This window comes from Bos grunniens, chromosome 9 (genome assembly GCF_055505025.1).
Source record: "Bos grunniens cultivar Pamir isolate PY7600 chromosome 9, Bosgru_T2T1.0, whole genome shotgun sequence".
NCBI classification, from domain to species: Eukaryota; Metazoa; Chordata; class Mammalia; order Artiodactyla; family Bovidae; genus Bos; species Bos grunniens.
Window position 1 is genome coordinate 15,593,606 of NC_141173.1, and position 19,040 is coordinate 15,612,645.

At 41.2% G+C, this 19,040-nt stretch overlaps 1 protein-coding gene across 3 annotated transcripts in view; it reads right to left on the reverse strand.

Annotated features, from left to right (window-relative positions):
• COL12A1 (collagen type XII alpha 1 chain) overlaps positions 1-19,040 on the reverse strand; it is a 117,668-nt gene that overhangs the window by 38,000 nt on the left and 60,628 nt on the right. For all 3 annotated transcript variants that reach the window (XM_086316824.1, XM_086316821.1, XM_086316822.1), the window contains 17 exons: positions 18,862-19,001; positions 18,520-18,652; positions 18,380-18,406; positions 17,902-18,044; positions 15,244-15,373; positions 14,089-14,228; positions 13,527-13,656; positions 11,973-12,115; positions 10,518-10,647; positions 10,076-10,218; positions 8,640-8,769; positions 6,028-6,147; positions 4,807-4,953; positions 2,965-3,081; positions 2,670-2,816; positions 2,102-2,176; positions 125-264 (listed from right to left, as the gene is read on the reverse strand). In XM_086316824.1, coding sequence (XP_086172950.1) covers positions 125-264; positions 2,102-2,176; positions 2,670-2,816; positions 2,965-3,081; positions 4,807-4,953; positions 6,028-6,147; positions 8,640-8,769; positions 10,076-10,218; positions 10,518-10,647; positions 11,973-12,115; positions 13,527-13,656; positions 14,089-14,228; positions 15,244-15,373; positions 17,902-18,044; positions 18,380-18,406; positions 18,520-18,652; positions 18,862-19,001 — 2,135 coding nt within the window. The remainder of the gene's footprint in view (positions 1-124; positions 265-2,101; positions 2,177-2,669; positions 2,817-2,964; positions 3,082-4,806; positions 4,954-6,027; positions 6,148-8,639; positions 8,770-10,075; positions 10,219-10,517; positions 10,648-11,972; positions 12,116-13,526; positions 13,657-14,088; positions 14,229-15,243; positions 15,374-17,901; positions 18,045-18,379; positions 18,407-18,519; positions 18,653-18,861; positions 19,002-19,040) is intronic.

Consider the following 19,040-nt stretch of genomic DNA (forward strand, 5'->3'; position numbering starts at 1 on the left):
ATACGTGTAAAGAAAATAGAAAATAAAGTCAAAATTGAGTTTATACTGAAAAGTCTTTGTACTTAAGAAGTTGGGAGGAAACGGCAAGACACTACAGATGAACAACCATTGAAACGACACCCACCTGAATTCCAGCAGGACTGATTTCATCAAAGCCTCCCACGGTATGGAAGATGAATTTTACAACTTTGTTAAAATTATCATCCCCAATACTCCAGGAAGCATCGGTCAGGAATACAATATCTGCTTTGGCCCCTTTGCACACTGGGGGAGAAAACACAAAAGAAGCCCAAAGTCTCATAAATTCTTTCATTCAAGTGAAGTTACAAAACTGAGAAATGTAGTCTAACACCCTGCTACTCCTCTGTGGTTCCAGCAGCAACAGCATCACGTGGGAATTTGACAGAAATGGAGTCTTGGGCCCGACCCCAGACTTCCTGAATCAGAATCAGCAGTAACAAAGTGCCAGATAATTCCAGTGCACAGTAAAGTTTGAGAAGTGCTCTCAGTCTCTGCTCTGGAATTACTCCATCTGCGCACATTCTGCAAACACATGCTCCCTCCATATAGAATTCTTCAAGTAGCTTCAAACAATAAATGTGCAGGAAATCAAATTAAAAACAATTATTCACAGAACTTGAGTCATCAGTGGGTTTGGAGATTCTATATATAATCATCAAAGACTTGATGCAGATAAGGTGTCTTTTAAATTTTAAATTAAGCCACTAGAATCCTATGGAAGGACGAAAAGGGAGGAATAAAATAAAGAAACATCTTTAAATCTTCAGACTTGAAGGCGTAAGAAAATTCCGAAAATAAGAATTTAACAACATTTTAGTGACAAAAACTTAATGTGCAGAATATTTAACACCAAGAATGAATCCTAATGTAAATACGGACTTTGGATGATAATGATGTGCCAATATAGGTTCACAGGATGTAGCGAACATCCCACTCTGGCAGCAGGGGGATGTTGAGAGTTGGGGGAGGTTTGGATGGGAGGAGGCAGGGCATGTCTGGGACCTACATGTACTTGCAGTTCAAATTTGCGGTGAACCCAAAACTGCTCTAAAATTTAACTACTCTAAAATAAAATTTAACGTCTATTAAGACCTTAGCATGTCTTTAAGCAAAAATTATTTACTGAATTCTTTTCAAAAGTTTAATTTAAAGAAACTCAACTATTTTATCCTATAATAATACACTTTTAATTTTACTTCTTTAAAAGACTTGATAAAATCATAAGATAAAATCATACCAAAAAGGCTAAGATAAAATCATAGCCTTCTAAGTTTTCCAAGATTAAAAAAAAAAAAAAAATCTTTAAAGTCTGAAATGCTTTCAGTTAAATGCTGGAAACAGAACGTAGGAAAAGAATAAACCAGTAGTTAATTTGTTATTCAGTCGCTCAGTCGTGTCTGACTCTGCAACCCCACGGACTGCAGCATGCCAGCTTTCCTGTCCCTCCCTACCTACTGGAGCTTGCTCACACTCATGTCCATGACTCATCCAACCATCTCATCCTCTGTCACCTGAAACTTAATTTGATGAAACGCTGAGCATTGCCCCAAATTACAGGGAGACCAGTAGGAATAGCTCAGTATATGTCTTTTTACCAGTTCTCTGCAAGTGACAATTATGTCTCCAGCTTTGGTGAATGGAAATTTTTCAGCTTTGTGTAATCCAGGGCCTCTCAGGTCAGAAGCCAGGAATTCCAAAGTCAAAGGCCACAGGAGTTACATTGCAGATTTAGCACCAAAGGTTCCCAGTGCTTGTTAATGCCAACAGCCAGAAGAAAGAAATGCCCACCATGTGACTATCGATTTTATAAGGCATCACTAGACATTCATCTGCAAAACTGAGGAAACAGAGCTCCACTGAGAGCTGCAGTGGTTTATGATTGATTTTAGTCACACTAAAATGTGTCTGGAGCAAGGGAAGAGAGAATCACTGGTCATCTTTGCCTTTGATCTAAAAACGCTTCCGCAGGAATAATAAATCAGAAATGTCCTATGTCAACTGTAAATGATGTATAGGGTGCGTAAGTAAGAAGGATCTCAGTCCCCAGCAGCTGAATGCATGGACTGATAGCATCACTTACCTTCCCGGGCTGGTGGAATTGTAGGAGGAGGAGGGGGTGTGGGTGGCTCTGTCGGGGCTTCCGTTGGTTTTAAGGCTAGAATTTAAAACAATAATTATAAAACCACAACAAGTACATATTTCATATCACAGAAAGTAAATCTTAAGAGCCATTTCAGCCCTCGACAACAAATTAAGTCTCCCTGGCACTGATGCTGGGAATTCTATTTCATCCAAATTTGGTACCATTGGCAGACAGTATTGACTGCAGCAGGAACTGAAGCCCAGAATCAGAGGGAGAATGGGCAAAGGTCACTAATGCAACACATATTCACCTTCTCACTGTCTGCTAGAGCCAGCTCCCTCTTTGAGGTCTTTCCTTATTATACCAAACCTAACAGGGGCAGCACAGGTTTGCTACAGATAAAGGTGTTGAGCCGGCCACAGACCCCACCTCAAGGACCTGCCATCACCTCACTACTGCTGTTCTCGAGGAGAAGTGGTCATGCAGGAGTCACTTCAGCCTCCCACATCCAGAGGATCCTACTCTGAAGCCTTACAGAGACTCCCCAGATTACTCAAGCACTTACTAGTACGTTCTTTGACTGAAACACCTGGTCCCTCAAGATTTGGTGTCTGCACAAAGACAGTGACGCCATAATCAGTTTCTGGTGACAGGTCGGTGAAGCAGTGACTGGTTTCTGATCCACGCACTGTGATTTCCTGTCCTCTGGTTCCTGGTTAGGACAATGCCAGCATTGTCAATAGTTATATTTAAAGGCATGTTGATGCATCATTTTATAACCAAAATAACATCTTTACTAAAGTTTAAAATGTGACTACTATGTGCTCCAGGTATTTGTTTTTTATTTTTTGCACACGTACCATCTGCGGGGCTTAGTTTTAGTCTGTAGGAAGTGGCTGCTCGGTGAGCCAACCATCTGACACAGAATGTATCCCACCCGACTTGATAAGTTTTCAGATCCGTCACATTCAAATATACTACAAAAAAAAAAAAAGGCAGGAAGAAACAGACTTACTTCCTAAACAAAGACAAAAAGCAAACTTTTAATCCTAGCACATTTTTAAAACTTTCATTGTGGCTGAAAAAGGTAATGCCTAAAGTCTCACATTGTTCACATTGTTTCCTTATTAAGAAATATACATGAAACAAACATGAAAATATGGTACAGTCAAAATGGATCTCCCTTTTTATCACTGATTTTCAAGAGAAGCAAATTCCACATTCAGGCATAACTCTGAGATACTGCAGGTTCAGTTCCAGACCATCAGAATAAAGCAAATATTGGTCCAGTAAACGAGTGACATGAATATTTTGACTTTCCAAGGCATATAAAAGTTATGTTTACACTATACCATAGTATATTAAGTGTGAAGTAGCTTTTTGTATGGAGAAGGCAATGGCGACCCACTCCAGTACTTTTGCCTGGTAAATCTTAAGGACAGAGGAGCCTGGTAGGCTGCAGTCCATGTGGTCGCTGAGTTGGACACGACTGAGCGACTTCACTTTCACTTTTCACTTTCATGCATTGGAGAAGGAAATGGCAACCCACTCCAGTGTTCTTGCCTGGAGAATCCCAGGGACAGGGAAGCCTGGTGGGCTGCCATCTATGGGGTTGTGCAGAGTCGGACATGACTGAATCGACTCAGCAGCAGCAGCTTTTTGTATAAAAAAAGTAATGTTCATACCTTCATTAAAAATACTTGATTGCTAAAAATGTTAACCATCATCTGAGCCTTCAGCCAATTGTAATCTTTTTGCAATAGTAACACCAAAGATCAGTGATCTCAGATCACTATAACATAATAATAATGGAAAAGGTTGAAATATTTCAAGAACTACCAAATGTGACACAGAGACATGAAGTGAGCAAATGCTGATGGAAAAATGGCACCAGCAGACTTGCTCCATGCCAGGTTGCCACAAAACTTCAATTTACAGAAAATGCAGCATCTGCAAAGTGCAATAAAGCCAACTGCAATAAAACGAGGTCTGTCTGTAGCCCCTCTCAACACAATGAATGTCCAAGATCTCATGAAAAACAATGAGAATTTTTTCTGAAATTCTATCTGCTAAGTTCTGAAATAGTCATTAAAACATTTGATGATGATAAAATCTATCTGTGGGCTGAATCAGTAATCATGACATTTACATGAAAACTTTCAACTGTGCATGTGTTTACTCAGTCACTCAGTCGTGACTTTGTGACCACATGGGCTATAGTCCACCAGGCTCTTCTGTCCATGGAATTTTCCAGGCAAGGATACTGGAATGGGTTGCCTTTTCCTACTCCAGGGGATCTTCCCAACCCAGGGATTGAACTGCACCTCTTACATCTCCTGCATTCCCAGGTTAATTCTTTACAACTGAACCACCTAGGAAGCCCGTGTTTAACATCAAATGTCAGGAAAAACCACCTCGTTCTCAACTCTATGATCTTACATATTATTCATGGATGAAATAATAATTCCAAAATTTTTATCTTTCAAATTTTAAAATGTATTTTATATGAAATAAACATATCTCAACACACACATTTTGTAATTTTGATTATATGGCCTAAATATTTGTTTAGCTGGACACAAAAGGGTTACCTACTCAATGCTGAGGAAACATGCATATGTTAAGAAAGAAAATTAGAACAGACTGACCTGATCATTTATACTACACTTTTTCTTACAACCGCAAAAAGCTACGTGACTCACATGTAGTGCCTTGGTCGGTCAGAGGAACACTGAGTCCAGAATCATACTGAGCGTAGACATTCACATCATAGGTGGTGCTGGGGTTCAGATTGTGTAATGTGTATGATGTCACTTCTCCAACAAAAACTTCCATGGGCTCATTGGAACCTTTTATTACAATCACAAAAATACAGAGAAATATGTTATCCCTAGTCTCAATTTTTTTCTTAAAATCAAATGACTTAAATGATAGTATGAATACTATTGATTTCATAGCCCTTATGCACTTGCTCCCTGTAATACATGCTACATTATATGCTGAACACAAAACTGTAGGCAGACACAATCCTTTTCTTGTTATTCTCAAAGTGTAGCACAATACCTAACATGTGTGCTAATGAATGCAGCATGTGTGCAATTAATGCTCCTTTAAAGAATAAAGCATCACACAGTCAACTACTCCAGACTTCAAGCTTCTTCTCTAAAGCCTCATTTTGCCAGCACAGTACTCTGTACACACTAGGTACTCAATTAACATTTTCCTGTTGTAGAGAGGATTTAAAAACATCTGTCTTGCATCCCATTCCTCCACTTTGAAGTTGTCTCTTTGTTTCTTGTACAGCTCACGTATTCTGACACTTGCCTTCTCTCCTTTTCCTTTTTCTGGTTCACACCCTTCCCGAGTACATGGAAGATACCTCAGCAAATTTAGCACAAAGAGTATATTTCTTCCATTTTGCTAAACATATAGACAGAACATGGAAACAAAGATGGCAAATAATTTAATAGAGAGGACATCCATTTAAGTGAAAGTGTCAGTGGGAAGTTGAAAAGCAAGCCTGTTGTGAATAAACTAAAATGCACATGCTCTAAATGGAATAATACCTTGACATAATGGGAAAAATACAGAAATAGTTTATATTAATTAAGTACCCATTATTTCACAAGCATAATAACATAAAGGTTGTCTGAACACAATTTCAATTTGTGGAATTTTATGAACCAGATAAGACATCTTAGTCATGCAAATTAATGGCAGTAACATCTAAACCCATAGTAACAATGATACTTTAAACCACGGGCTTGAATACTATTTCCAGAAATGTTACCTTTGGTAGGAGAGAACTTGATGTGATAACTGAACTGTCAGGAGAATCTAATCATGGAGGATGCAATTAAAAACACTCTCATACACAAATAACCCTCTAACGCATTTCTAAGATAACAAAGTTGTTTCCTTACCCACTGGCTTATACACAATTTTATATCCAAGAACAGGAGAGGGTGAAGGATCCCAGGACACCCTGAATCTGGTATACCATTCATCAGAGATGTGTATGTTCTGAGGAGGAAGTAATCCCACTGAAAACAAATATTGGCACACATTACTGACCTTTTATTAACAAACAAGGACTAACAAACATTAAGCATAGAACTTAATGAGTATTGACTATGAATATTGGCCGTGCAGCTCCACGAGAGCATATTAATAGTATCTCATAATGTTCTGATCCAAAAAACAATTAATAAGCACTGAAATGTTCAACAGAAAGCTTTGAAATTTTTCAAATTCAGACAGCAAATCAAACAGACTCAGGAACTGGTGATTTCCAGAACCAGTATGTTATATGATGCAGAATCATAGAGACTAAAATATATCTCATACCAGTTTTTGAATGTTATAGATCAAAGACTGTTAGAGCAAAAAAAAAAAAAAGCAGTTTTGAGACTATCTATCCCAACCATCTGGAGAAGGCAATGGCAACCCACTCCAGTACTCTTGCCTGGAAAATCCCATGGACAGAGGAGCCTGGTAGGCTGCAGTCCATGGGGTCGCAAAGAGTCGGACACAAATGAGCGACTTCACTTTCACTTTTCCCTTTCATGCATTGGAGAAGGAAATGGCAACCCACTCCAGTGTTCTTGCCTTGGAGAATCCCAGGGATGGCGGAGCCTGGTGGGCTGCCGTCTATGGGGTCGCACAGAGTTGGACACGACTGAAGTGACTTAGCAGCAGCAGCAGCAGCAGCCCAACCATCTTATCACAAAAATAAACTATGGTTCGTCCAAGACTACACAGCTAGCTAATGACTAAAACAAGGTTCTTCCCCAACACTGTTATAACCTCTACCAGCAGATCTAGAGAAAATCCTTGGGCTTCCAGAGCTCAGGCTAACTCCATTCCCAGTAAGAGCAATGCTGTGAAATAGCATGATAGTCAGCCACTGAGTTATTATTCATAGCATTACACACATAAGGACTTCAACTTAAAAAACTGTTCTAATAACATAAACCAGAAGTGGCTTTGGCCCTTCCTAGAAAATTCAAGATCTAGGAGAGATTTTTCATGTTCTGTGATTCTGTGATTAAGAACAAAATTCTGAAATATGGCATTTCCTCCAGAAAAGTATCTAAATATATTCTGAAACCTCAGCAGGGGGGAGTGAAAATTGGAAATTGCTCAATTAAAATTATCTCGAGTCACTAAACGGAGTCTCTGTTGACTCAGTTCTGTGGACGACAAGTGTCAAGAAATACAAATTCCTGACCTCCAGAGACTGAGTTGAAACACTGGTCCTGCTTTTCTCTCGGGAGCTTTCAAATGTTTCCTCTCCCAAATCCTGTAATGTTGTCAAGATTGTTTAAGCAGAGAAAGAGTCTGGGCAATTAAGCGTAGCAAGGACCCTGAAATCATGTTACTTAAGGGGATTTTTGCTGAATGAAGTGGAAAAAAATTCTTAGCAATGTTGCCCAGTTAACAGAACCCAGTAGACTGATGGCCAGCCTGCCTCCAAGCTCAGCCAGAGACTCTCAGCTTTGGCTATGCACTAGAACTTTCAGTAGGTCCAGGCCACATCTAGACCGACTACTTCAGTATCTCTGTGAGTGGTGCCAAGGCATAAGCCTTTCTAAGGGTCCTCAGGTGATTCCAGCTACCAAACTGGAGAACTTGTGATCTAAATCATAAGAAACTGCCACCCATGTGGGCTAGAAAAGACACTTGAACCCTGGTAATTCTTCGTAAATGACTTAGGACTATAAAGAAAGTTGAGCGCTGAAGAAATGATATTTTTGAACTGTGGTGTTGAAGAAGACTCTTGAGAGTCCCTTGGACTGCAAGGAGATCCAACGAGTCCATTCTGAAGGAGATCAGTCCCAAATATTCATTGGTAGGACTGATGCTGAAGCTGAAACTCCAATACTTTGGTCACCAGATGCGAAGAACTGACTCATTGGAAAAGACCCTGATGCTGGAAAAGGTAGAAGGCAGGAGGACAAGAGGACAACAGAGGATGAGATGGTTGGATGACATCACTGACTCAATGGACATGAGTTTGAGTAAACTCTGGGAGTTGGTGATGGACAGGGAAGCCTGACGTGCTGCAGTCCATGGGGTCGCAATAGTCAGACATGACTGAGCAACTGAACTGAACTGAACAATAGAAAAAAATATTTTTAAAAAAAACCTAACTTCGAAAAGGCAGAAGATGACTACTAATCATCTTGCTTTTTATGACAAATTCAATGGTGACACGGTATTTTTTGCTGACACGTAATTGATTAATAGCCACAGCCATAACTGATACCACACAAACTAAAATATTATTCAGTGACTAGGCAGTGGCTTTCCAAAGGATAAAGCTGTCTCAGGCAAAGAAAAATACACAGGCTTGTGTCTCATTTTCCTTTTTCTAGTGGACCTTTAAAAAGTTAAAAACACATTCTGTTGTCATATCATTTTGACAAAATGCAATATATGATACAAATGTTGATGCAGTATTAATACCGTATCTGAGATACAGCTACTCAAAGACTACCAAGTTTAAAGATTATGAAAGGTAGAAGACATTTACCAGTTCTTCCATTTCCAGTCAAATGGGTACCATCTCCATCTTCATAAACAGGAATAACAGTAATTTTATACGGAGTATCAGGCTGCAGGGGCTGGAGAATTACGTTGTTTCTTCTGCCTGGGACGGTGGTCTGCAGGGGAAGTTAAATTATGAAGTTATTACCAGCTAGAGGATTTTCAGATCAATATGTGTTCCCATAAACAGCAATGTTTTCTTCCTGGTTCCTTCTTGTTGTACAGTGTTCATGGTGGGGCAAACTGTCTTCCCTGCCGCCCAACAGCAAGGGGAATGGTTTTAGAGTCAGGTACATCTCAGCTCAAATAGTACATCAGCCATGTCCCTGTCCTGTGGCTCAGTCTCCCAGAAGGAAGGAAGCCTTGAGAATGAAAGGCAGCATCTCGCACACATGTGACCAAGCATCGCTGCACCCCTCTCCTTTCTCACTCAACCCTCCGTGTCGGTTTTACGGTGCTCCTTCCTCACACATGCACCCGGTGCCCACCAGGGGCCAGGTGTGACACCCTCCACAGGAGCACACCAGGAAGCAAAAGTAGACTCAGTTTCTGTCCTCAAGAGGATCAGTTTGGCTGATATTAACTAGGGGAAAAAGAGGAAATGGGATGCACTCAACTGCCCCCATGAAGAGGAAATGAACCAGACAGAGCTCTCAGCCTCTCTTCCAACCCTATGCTCTGCTTCTACAAACAGGGATCACTTAAAACAGTGACTTCAGCACGGTGTCCCCTAAATCCAAACGGTGAAGTGGGGGGAAATTACATTTTTAGTGTCTTCAGAAAAAGACAGGAAATTGCATATTTGTCAGTGGCAAAGCTGAATAAACACTAAAGCCTGAGCCTCTCTGCTTTAGCAACTAAGTGTGGTAATACTGCATATCTCATCTTGAGCAGAAACTTAAAGACAGTTATGTGACTTTCTGATTAACAAAAATAGGGGCTTGAATTTGAGTTTAATATTTCAAGTTCAAGTAGAACAAAGGTTACAGCATGGGGATCATGAAGGAAGAAATCAAAGACAATTGCTGTTTTTCAGTCACTAAGCCGTGTCCAACTCTTTGCGACCCTATGGACTGCAGCATGCCAGGCTTCCCTGTCCTTCACCATCTCCCGGAGATTGCTCAAACTCATGTTCATTGAGTCAAAGAAGATACATGTGACAAAATGGCTACAAAGCACAGACTTCACTGCCTTACAATCAACATTCTGTGTCATATTCTACTAACCTATCACATCAATTAACCATTAAACTTTAAAGAAAGTAGTGAGTTCGTCCCTCTGTAGTAGATGGATATACATACTGAGAACTAGGAAGAAGCTTGAAGAAACTTGAATCGGGTTCTAGAGTGACAAAATACGACACTCAAAAAGTTTAAGACTAATATGAGAGTGCTGCTAAGTCACAATGAGAATCGGACTCACATATTCATCAATCGGGTCACCAACAGTGGGAGAATAAATGATCCTGTATTGTTGAACCGGCCCGTCAGCGTGATCCCAGGCTACCGAGAGGCTGTTGGTGGTCTCCCCAAAGACTCTGAGATTTCTTGGTCCACTTCGTGGTACTAAATAAATAAATACAACAATTAGTTTCCAGTCTGTGATCACAGTGAACGTGGGGTAGGGGGTATGAAAGAAACGTCCCCAGGGCAGGACCTCACCACTCTCTAGATTGCTTACTCCCTTATGACGAAGTACACCTCTATGGTTCTCATGTGAAACCAGAATAGAAAATGCTGTATTCGGAGCGATCCAGGCTTCACTTAGACAGCCCCCAGCACCCCTCACTCCCCACCTGCACCACCCCCAGGCCTCCCACCCTGAGTCACAAGAGAACCCGGTGGAGAAAGGATTTGCGCCTCACATGTGCGGCCCTGGGCAGGGCTGGGATTCCCTTCGGCATCTGAGTAGAGCGCGACGATGTTCACAGAATAGGGCGTGTCCGGAATCAGCTGCTCCAAGTGCACCGTGTAGGTATTTCCTGGCACCACAATCTGGAGGGGAGGACATGCCAGATTCTGTCTGATGACAACCCAAACACTTACCAAGTCTTCATTAGTCAGCATAATAACGTTTACAATAAAAGTGGAGCCTAACAGCAGAAGCCAACTTCTGTGCTACCTCGTGAGATATGCCCAAGCCATAGCATTCGATGCAATTTAGCCTCAGAAATTTCCTCTCCAAAAAAGTTAGTTCATACTGAACCCTTACTTCAATTATCTCCTATTTATGTTTATTGTAAAAGATTCTCAAATACAACATCCAGGGCTCATGACAGTGATCCAAAAGTGTCCTGAATGTTAGGTACACATAAGACAAGGGACCACACACACACACACACACACACACACACACACTCGAGGGGCAGAGGTTTGCTATTAAAATAGCAACTCCATGCAATGGGTAAGGACAAAGTTGTCTGAATATACTCCACACACACAGGGACATGCAAATCAACATTCTTACAGAACACAGCCATTGCTCATTTGTTTAATCTTTGTTCATCATCATTGTTTATTGTGTAAAGACTCGTAAATTAAACTAGTTTATAACTTTACTTTCCCATAGGTATTCTGATAATGCATGCGTGCTCAGTTACGTCCGACTCTTTGCTACCCCGTGGACTGCAGCCCACCTGGATCCTCTTCCCATGGAATTTTCCAGGAAAGAATACTGGAGTGGGTTTCTCTTTCCCACTCCAGAGGATTTTCCTGACCCAGGGATCAAACCCACGTCTCTGTGTCTCCTGCATTGGCAGGCGGATTCTTTACCAACTGCAGCACCTGGGAAGCCCATATTCAAGGTCAAATTAGTAATTTCTGATCTCTATTAATCTACTTTTTAAAAAAATAGCACAGTGCTATGAATTGAAGATAGACTGGGCAATCTGTTAAGAGCCAATGGAGGCAAACTTTAACAAAGTATTTTCTTAACAAAGACATGTGTATGTTGTAACAAAAGCCCATATTAACAAGGGCTAGCAAAGATTTGCATTAACTACTGGGGCTTTTAACTTATATAGCTTATTTCCATTTTTAAAATAAAATTCATTTTTGCTAACTAACCCTATAGGTAATACTTTAATTCATCAAAAGCCATCATTTAAGCATTACATGCAGGCTTGTCTATGGCTTGCATTCTCACAGGCAACCAACCAGGACACGAACATGAGACTAAGCTTATCAAGAAAGGAAGTTTCCAGGAGACCCAGTGCCACACCAACTGACTTATTGTCCGGGGCCGGCAACTACTACAGCTGGAGATGTAGTGAAATCTGCAGCATTCTTTTGCCAAGTTCCAAGGCAACAACATAACTTACAGATTCGGAGGGTCTTGTACCATCCTGAGGTGAATACACAATGCGATACTGCTGAACTGGGCCAGGTGCCGAGTCCCAGCGAACGTCCAGGCTGTTTGGTGTCGGATTGTACACTTGGACGTTTCTTGCCAGCCCTCTCACCACTGAGGAAAGAAAAGCCAACACATATTTCTTATGTTTGTTTATCTATGTTGAGTTTTTGTTATCACTTCTCCAGAACTTCCATTCTCCAAAAGGATAAAATATTGTCCTCCTTAAACATCTAATTATCCACACACAAAAGCAGATTAAAAATTTTCAAATCCAAATGTAGTCCAAGTTAGCCAACTATGTCTTCGGTCTATATGAAAGTGAAGTTGTTGCCAATAAAAACAAGCAAGTAAAAGCAACAGTACTGGGTTGGCCATAAAACGGGCTTCCCAAGTAGCTCAGTGGTAAAGAATCCACCTGCCAATGCAGGAGATGCAAGACATGCGGGTTCAATCCCTGGGTCGGGAAGAAGATCCCCTGGAGAAGGAATGGCAAAACACTCCAGTATTCTTGCCTGGAAAATTCCATGCGCAGAGGAGCCTGGTGGGCTACAGTGCATGGTGTCACAAAGAATAGGACACGATCAAGCGACTGAGCACTCATGGCCATAAAAGAAACTGAAAAGAAGCATCAGTTTTCCCACACAGGTACTGGAGAGATAGATGATTTTATAGCTCTGCCTTCTAAGGGAAACCTGGCAACACGGATGAAGCCACCTAATTCCAAATAGCTATCTTCACCCATTCATTCCTTCTCATTCAGCAAATCGACACTGAATGTCTTCTATGATTAAAATAAAAGGCAAAAGGAAGGAGAAAAGATACACTCAGTTCTCCATTAACTGCCTCAACTGGGACTTAGAAAAACATTCAAATTAAATCCATGTATTAACCCCAAACTCTAGTTTAGCCAATATCATCATCTTTCCAGACCACTAATCTTTTGCCAAAAGAAGTCATCTGAACTTGCTCTCTTTCAGCCATCAGCAAGTGTATTTTTAAAGCCAAAGAAATATTTATAGGTATGCCCCAAAGCCTTTAAGCAATACTACACAGAATTGTAAAACCACTATAAACTGGTTTCTCAAGATGTTAATGGCAAATGAAAGCACTCAGATTTTCAACGCCATCAGCAAACCAGAGAAATGTGTGATTAAGTAATGTGACGAACAGATTTCAAAAATTGACACTGTGAAAGCCAGTTACAAAATACTGCTCCACATAAATTTATAAAGCACAAAGCAAAGTTCATGAATTTTTGCCAGTGAAACAGAATACGGACGATTATATATACATGTATAAATTCTGAAATTGCCATTTCAGAAGAAGAATGCCATTATAACTTTTCTGTTTCATACACTAAAATAATAACAGTTGGTGGCATTTGGATGGTAAACTATGAGCAACTTTTATAGTTTTATGCTATCGTGAATTTTCCAAATATTCTTCAATGTGCCTACGTGGTCTTTACATTGAAAAGCAAAGTGCATCATGAAAGAGCTACGTTTTCTGCCTTCTTACTTACGTGTCCTTCCAGTATCTGACGTGCGTCCTCCGTCACCTTCAGAATAAACAGGCACCACTGTAACGGTGTATTGGGTATCCGGCTGTAGATTCCTAAGAATGGCATAATTGGTATTCCCAGGGATTGGTACCTAAAGATTTTAATAAAATGTAAAGTACTTGATTTGAAAAACTTGCAAAAGAAATAATGCTTCGAATGATACAATACTTAAAATATAAGTCAAGACCAAATCAAGAAGCAAGTTCTGTAATACTGGGATGGAATGATGGTCTCCCAGAAGCACTGTTATAACTATTTGTGAAGGAAGACTTCTTACACTCATCCTAGACTCCCTCCTAGAACTCCCCGAATTATCACTTCCCTCAATTCCAATCCTCTGTCCCCAAATCTCCCCAATCACCCAGGCACCCGAGGCAGCAACCTACTACCTTCCGTCAAGTTCTACTAAATGAATATGTATTTCTTAGGTTCCAAGGTAAATTTTTAATTCTTTAGCTCTACGTTGCAATCATTTGGCTGCAGTTGAAACAAACACACATTCTTCCCTACAGGAAATAATTACCAGTTCCTCCGGGCCCCCTGCTGTGGGTGCGTAGAAGAGCTTGTACTGGCGAGGACTGCCCTCAGCGTGGTCCCAGCGAACATTCAAACTGCTGGTGGAAGGGTCGTACACTCTGAGGTTCCTCACGGTATTCAAAGGTTCTGAAATGCACAGAAAGCATGTCACGGTGTGATGTGAACAACCGGCACACACAGAACACAGGTTCACTGATGTGTCCCAGGAACCCTAGAACACAGCAGGTCCCCCATAGTAGGCACCCCATAAATATTTGCCGAAGTAGTGAATAAATGAAAGAGTGTCTGTGATCGTCTGATGAATGTCTGTCTCATCTCTCCAGAGACATTTTGGCTCCAAAGGCAGTTTTTATTTGCTTTATCCTAGAGCATAATCCCAGGGATGGGGGAGCCTGGTGGGCTACCATCTGTGGGGTCGCACAGAGTCGGACACAACTGAAGCGACTTAGCAGCAGCAGTAGCAGCAGCAGAGAATAATACCAACCCAATGGACATGAGTTTGAGTAAATTCCCGGAGCTGGTGATGGACAGGTAGGCCTGGCGTGCTGCAGTCCATTGGGTCGCAAAGAGTCGGACACGACTGAGCGACTGAACTACAGAGTAATTATAAATGTCTTTTTTCCGTGAACAGAGACAGAGAATTCCAAGGATGTTAAAAACAATTGAGATCATTATCAACATGCATTTTAAAAGATTAGCAAAGCTCTGTGTCGCCCCAGGGTTTCCAGAGAAAGACTGATTCCATTTCCATGAAGGTTATTTAAAAAGCCACAGAACTGGGCTTCTCTGGTGGCCCAGTGCTATACAATCTGCCTGCCAATGTGGGAGACACGGGTTCGAGCCCTGATCTGGGAAGATCCTGCATGCCACGGAGCAATTCAACACACACATCACAACTGTTGAGCCTGTGCTCTAGACCCCAGAAGCTGCAACCACTGAAGCTCAAGAGCCCTAGAGCCTGGTGCTTTGCAACAAGAGACGCCACCTCAGTGAGAAGCCTGAGCACAGCAAAGAGAGAGTAGCCCCTGCTCACGGCAACTAGAGAAAAGCCCACACGGCATCAAAGACCCAGAAAAGCCAAAAGTAAACAAATGAGTTAATTCTTTTGTTTTTAAAGCCACAGGATTCTGGGTTCACTTACTGGTCTTGCCTCTTCCCGTCATGCGACCACCTTCGCCGTCCGGATACAGGGAGGACACAGTGATGGTGTAAGGAGTGTCAGGCTTCAGCTTCTGCAGCAGAACACTGTTCTGCCGTCCTCCTATAGTGGTCTTGAGCAAAACAAGAGTAAGTGTCAGCCTTGTCTCTCCATCTCACTAACCTGCTAGAGAAAGCTCTTTCTACAGGGTAGTTATAGAGAGACGTTTGCCAAGATCTGGAAACATGTCCCACAGTGAAAGTTCGAAATATATCTTAGGTATAATTTTAAATGTAAAAGATGTACCTTCAATCATAAAAAGGATTTTAAGCCTTAAACCTGGTGACCTTAAAAAGATATTTCAACGTGCTAGCTGCCAGCACTGTGAAATTTCATCCAAAACACGTTTCACAGAACTCTTCCCCAAAAAAAGGCATTAATCATAAGCAAGTTGCACAGGAACTTTAAGATAGCAAAGAACTGCACAGTATTGGAGGTGCCACACCATTCAGTATTATTCTTAACCTTTTTTACAGATGTTTCTTATTTGCTTTAAAAACACATTAAAATGATTCAGCAAAAGATCTAAAGCTTTTGGTTTCCCCCTCAAAAACTACCCCTCTAACAGCATGAGCTGGGAAACTACATGAGGGGACCCTCTGCCAGGCCACACTCCAGGATTCCAGCCTTGTGGTATGAAGCTCTCTCAACGTCCTCTGATTACAGAGTCCCGCTTAAGGCCATCTCGTTATCTTGTTGAAAGGGAAATTTGTATGATTTGTTAACAGTCTACCGAATTCAGATGCTTATGCCAGACTAATTAAAATCGCATGAAAATGGCATGCTGCCCACCACCAGTGCACATGCCACAGCTAGTCCAGATGTTCCCCACTTAGCACCCATCCACTCACGTGGTGTGAGTTTCAGGGAAAACTTCAGTGAATCACTGCACTCCTCTTCCGCACGGGCAAACTCAACCACTGCTGCCGCTTAGTCGTCAGTTGCATCCGACTCTTTGCGACCCGATGGACTGTAGCCCGCCAGGCTCCTCTGTCCATGGGGATTCTCCAGGCAAGAATGTTGGGGTGGGTTCCCATGCCCTCCTCCAGGGGATCTTCCCAACCCTCAGGTCAAACCCAGGTCTCCTGCATTGCAGGCGGATTCTTTACTGTCTGAGCCACCAGGGAAGCCCACAGTGGCTAATTTTAACAAATTTAGTATCTGAGATTATGAGAGCAAACTATCAACGTATTTGATACTTAACAAATCTGAAAGCATTCACTTATTAGAATTAGCCCCATGAGGAAACAGAAGAGTGTGCCTACTCCTTACATCCAGTTCTCCAAAATAATGCTAGCATCAGTAAGTCATTACTTTGGTTATTTTATGAGCCAGCATTTAAAGGCAAATAGCCCTAAGAATAACAGACTCTAAGGGACTGTCAGCTAATACTTTACAGAGGATAAGTTGAGGACACTCCTTCTGCTTACAACAAACAGCTGAGGGATAGGAAAAAAGACTCGAGGCAGCAGTTCGATGGTCAGTATCACCAAGAACAGAAATGCTAAGGACAAGTTTTATCTAAATCTGGCCCAGCTCAGACGAAAGTTCTGTTTCTGTCATTAAAATATCAATGCATTAAATGTCTTATTTTATATAAAAGCCACTTGATGACACTAGGTATTTAGTTCATTATGATGAACTCTAAGAAATTTTTAATCCAAATGTATCACAATCCCTAAGTCAGGTTCTACGGAAACCTCAACAGAGCAGCTCACAAGCAGCATTAGTTCAGCATAATCCACTTACTGTGTGGGTTCAGAGACCTTTAACCACTGCCAGCATCTACCTCTCCTAACACCTCTAAACTGGGAACAGGTATGGACCATTTGCTGGAGCTTGGAGTCGAATGATTAAAAGTTAATAACTCATCTCTCTCTAAGGCTTTGTGAGGAAAGAGTACAGTCCCGCAAAAGTCAACAAAATGCCAGACCTCACCAAATGAAGTATTTGAAATAAATCAGAAAGCATCACTCTGTCGAAATAAAAATCACACTGCTTCCTGACCCAGGGTAATGTGTGCTGTTTGGGCCACACCTTTCATAAAACAAAGCTGGAGAAGGTTCAAAGTAAGCAAAGTGAATGGACAAGGGCTCTGTTAAATAAGGGAAGTCTGGGAAGATAAAGAAGATGAAGGCCGAGTTTACAGTCCTACTGTCTTCCTCAGGAACCTCCCTTTGGATCAATGCAAATGTGATAAATAGTATAAGTCAGGCTGAACAGGTACCCAGATCAAGAAACACCAGAACTAAGACGTACATCATGACATGCAAAAAACAGAAAAATTAGAATAATGGAAAATTAGCAAACTCTCTCAACACTTGATCAAGTCAGAGACATAAGAAATGAAAATACAAATAGACTCAAAAATCTAAATACCCTCATGGATAACCCAGCCCTAATAGTTTTTAAGAAAACATGAATACACTGAGGGACAAGCCTGATGCTATGAGGCTCCATTAGGGATGGAGCCAAATAATTCCAACTAATACAGTAAATTTCATAACTCTCAAAACAGTAAGTCTGACTAACTACACACTGGGAGTGATAGCTTGAGGAGAAAAAGAATGTAACCAGGTATCTTTTTTCCCAACAGATTACCGTTTGTTCATTGCCTTCCCCTGTCGAAGGCTGGTAGGTGATTCTGTATTTCTGCACACGACCACTAGCGGGATCCCACTTAACAGTCAAGCTATTGGATGTTGCATTGTACACCTGAAGGTTTCGTGGGCCACTCTTTGGAGCTGAGAAAAGATTGTTGAGAAATAAAGTAAACAAACTGAAGAATGCCTCCCCGACAAATATGCACTGTCTCCAAGGACATGAGCAGAGTTTTGTACTTCTAGACTCAGAACTAAATCTGACCCCGTAACAAATGATGGTCATTGAGTCTCAAAGGACTCCTTAACAGATAGTAGCAAAGAGAAAAATTCTTCCAGAGAGACCTGTTTAAAAGAGGTCCCAATCAACACCTTACAATTTATTGTAAAAGCAGAAGGCCTATTTGCAATGGATTTTGTGGTATTTTTCATTCATTCATTTGTTCAGGACTCATACAATCAGCAAATTAAGTTCTTACCTTGTGTTGTTAAGGGTATCAAACGCACTAAAAAAAAAAAAAAAAGAGAGAGAGAGAGTGGCAAAATATTACTAATTCAGCCAAAGCTCTATTCTGTTAATTAAAAAAAAAAAAAGTCCTACTGAAGGTTAAACACCTACGTGTACGCTCACTGCCAATCAGGTCATCGCTTTCTGACTCATCAGGATAAATGGCGGTAACAGAAACTTCATAGAGAGTGTTGGGGTTCAGGTTTTGAAACACCAGAGTATTCTCATCTCCATTTAGGATGGTCTTAAGGAAAGAGGAAAAAAAAAACAAGCCCACACAAGATTAAGTCACCGTGTGCATCACAGCTCCACAGCAGTTGGTTGACATCATTTAGCCAGATGTTCTTCCTGCTTTGAGGCATGCCATGAGTTCAAATGTCACTAGTAGGAAACGATGCTTTTCAGGCAACAAAGGTCATATATTTAAAAAAAAAAAAAAAGAATTAACACTACCTCCATCTTATCTGCGCTTCCTGAAGGCGCCCAGGTGATTCTATAGAGAGACACATCAGAAGCTCCATGGTCCCAAGTCCCTCTGAAACTCTCTGGTGTTACTTCAGTAATCTGTAGGTTTGTTGGGGCTGGCACGGTGTCTGTCATGAGAGAAGGCTATGTTTTTGGATGTGATCTAC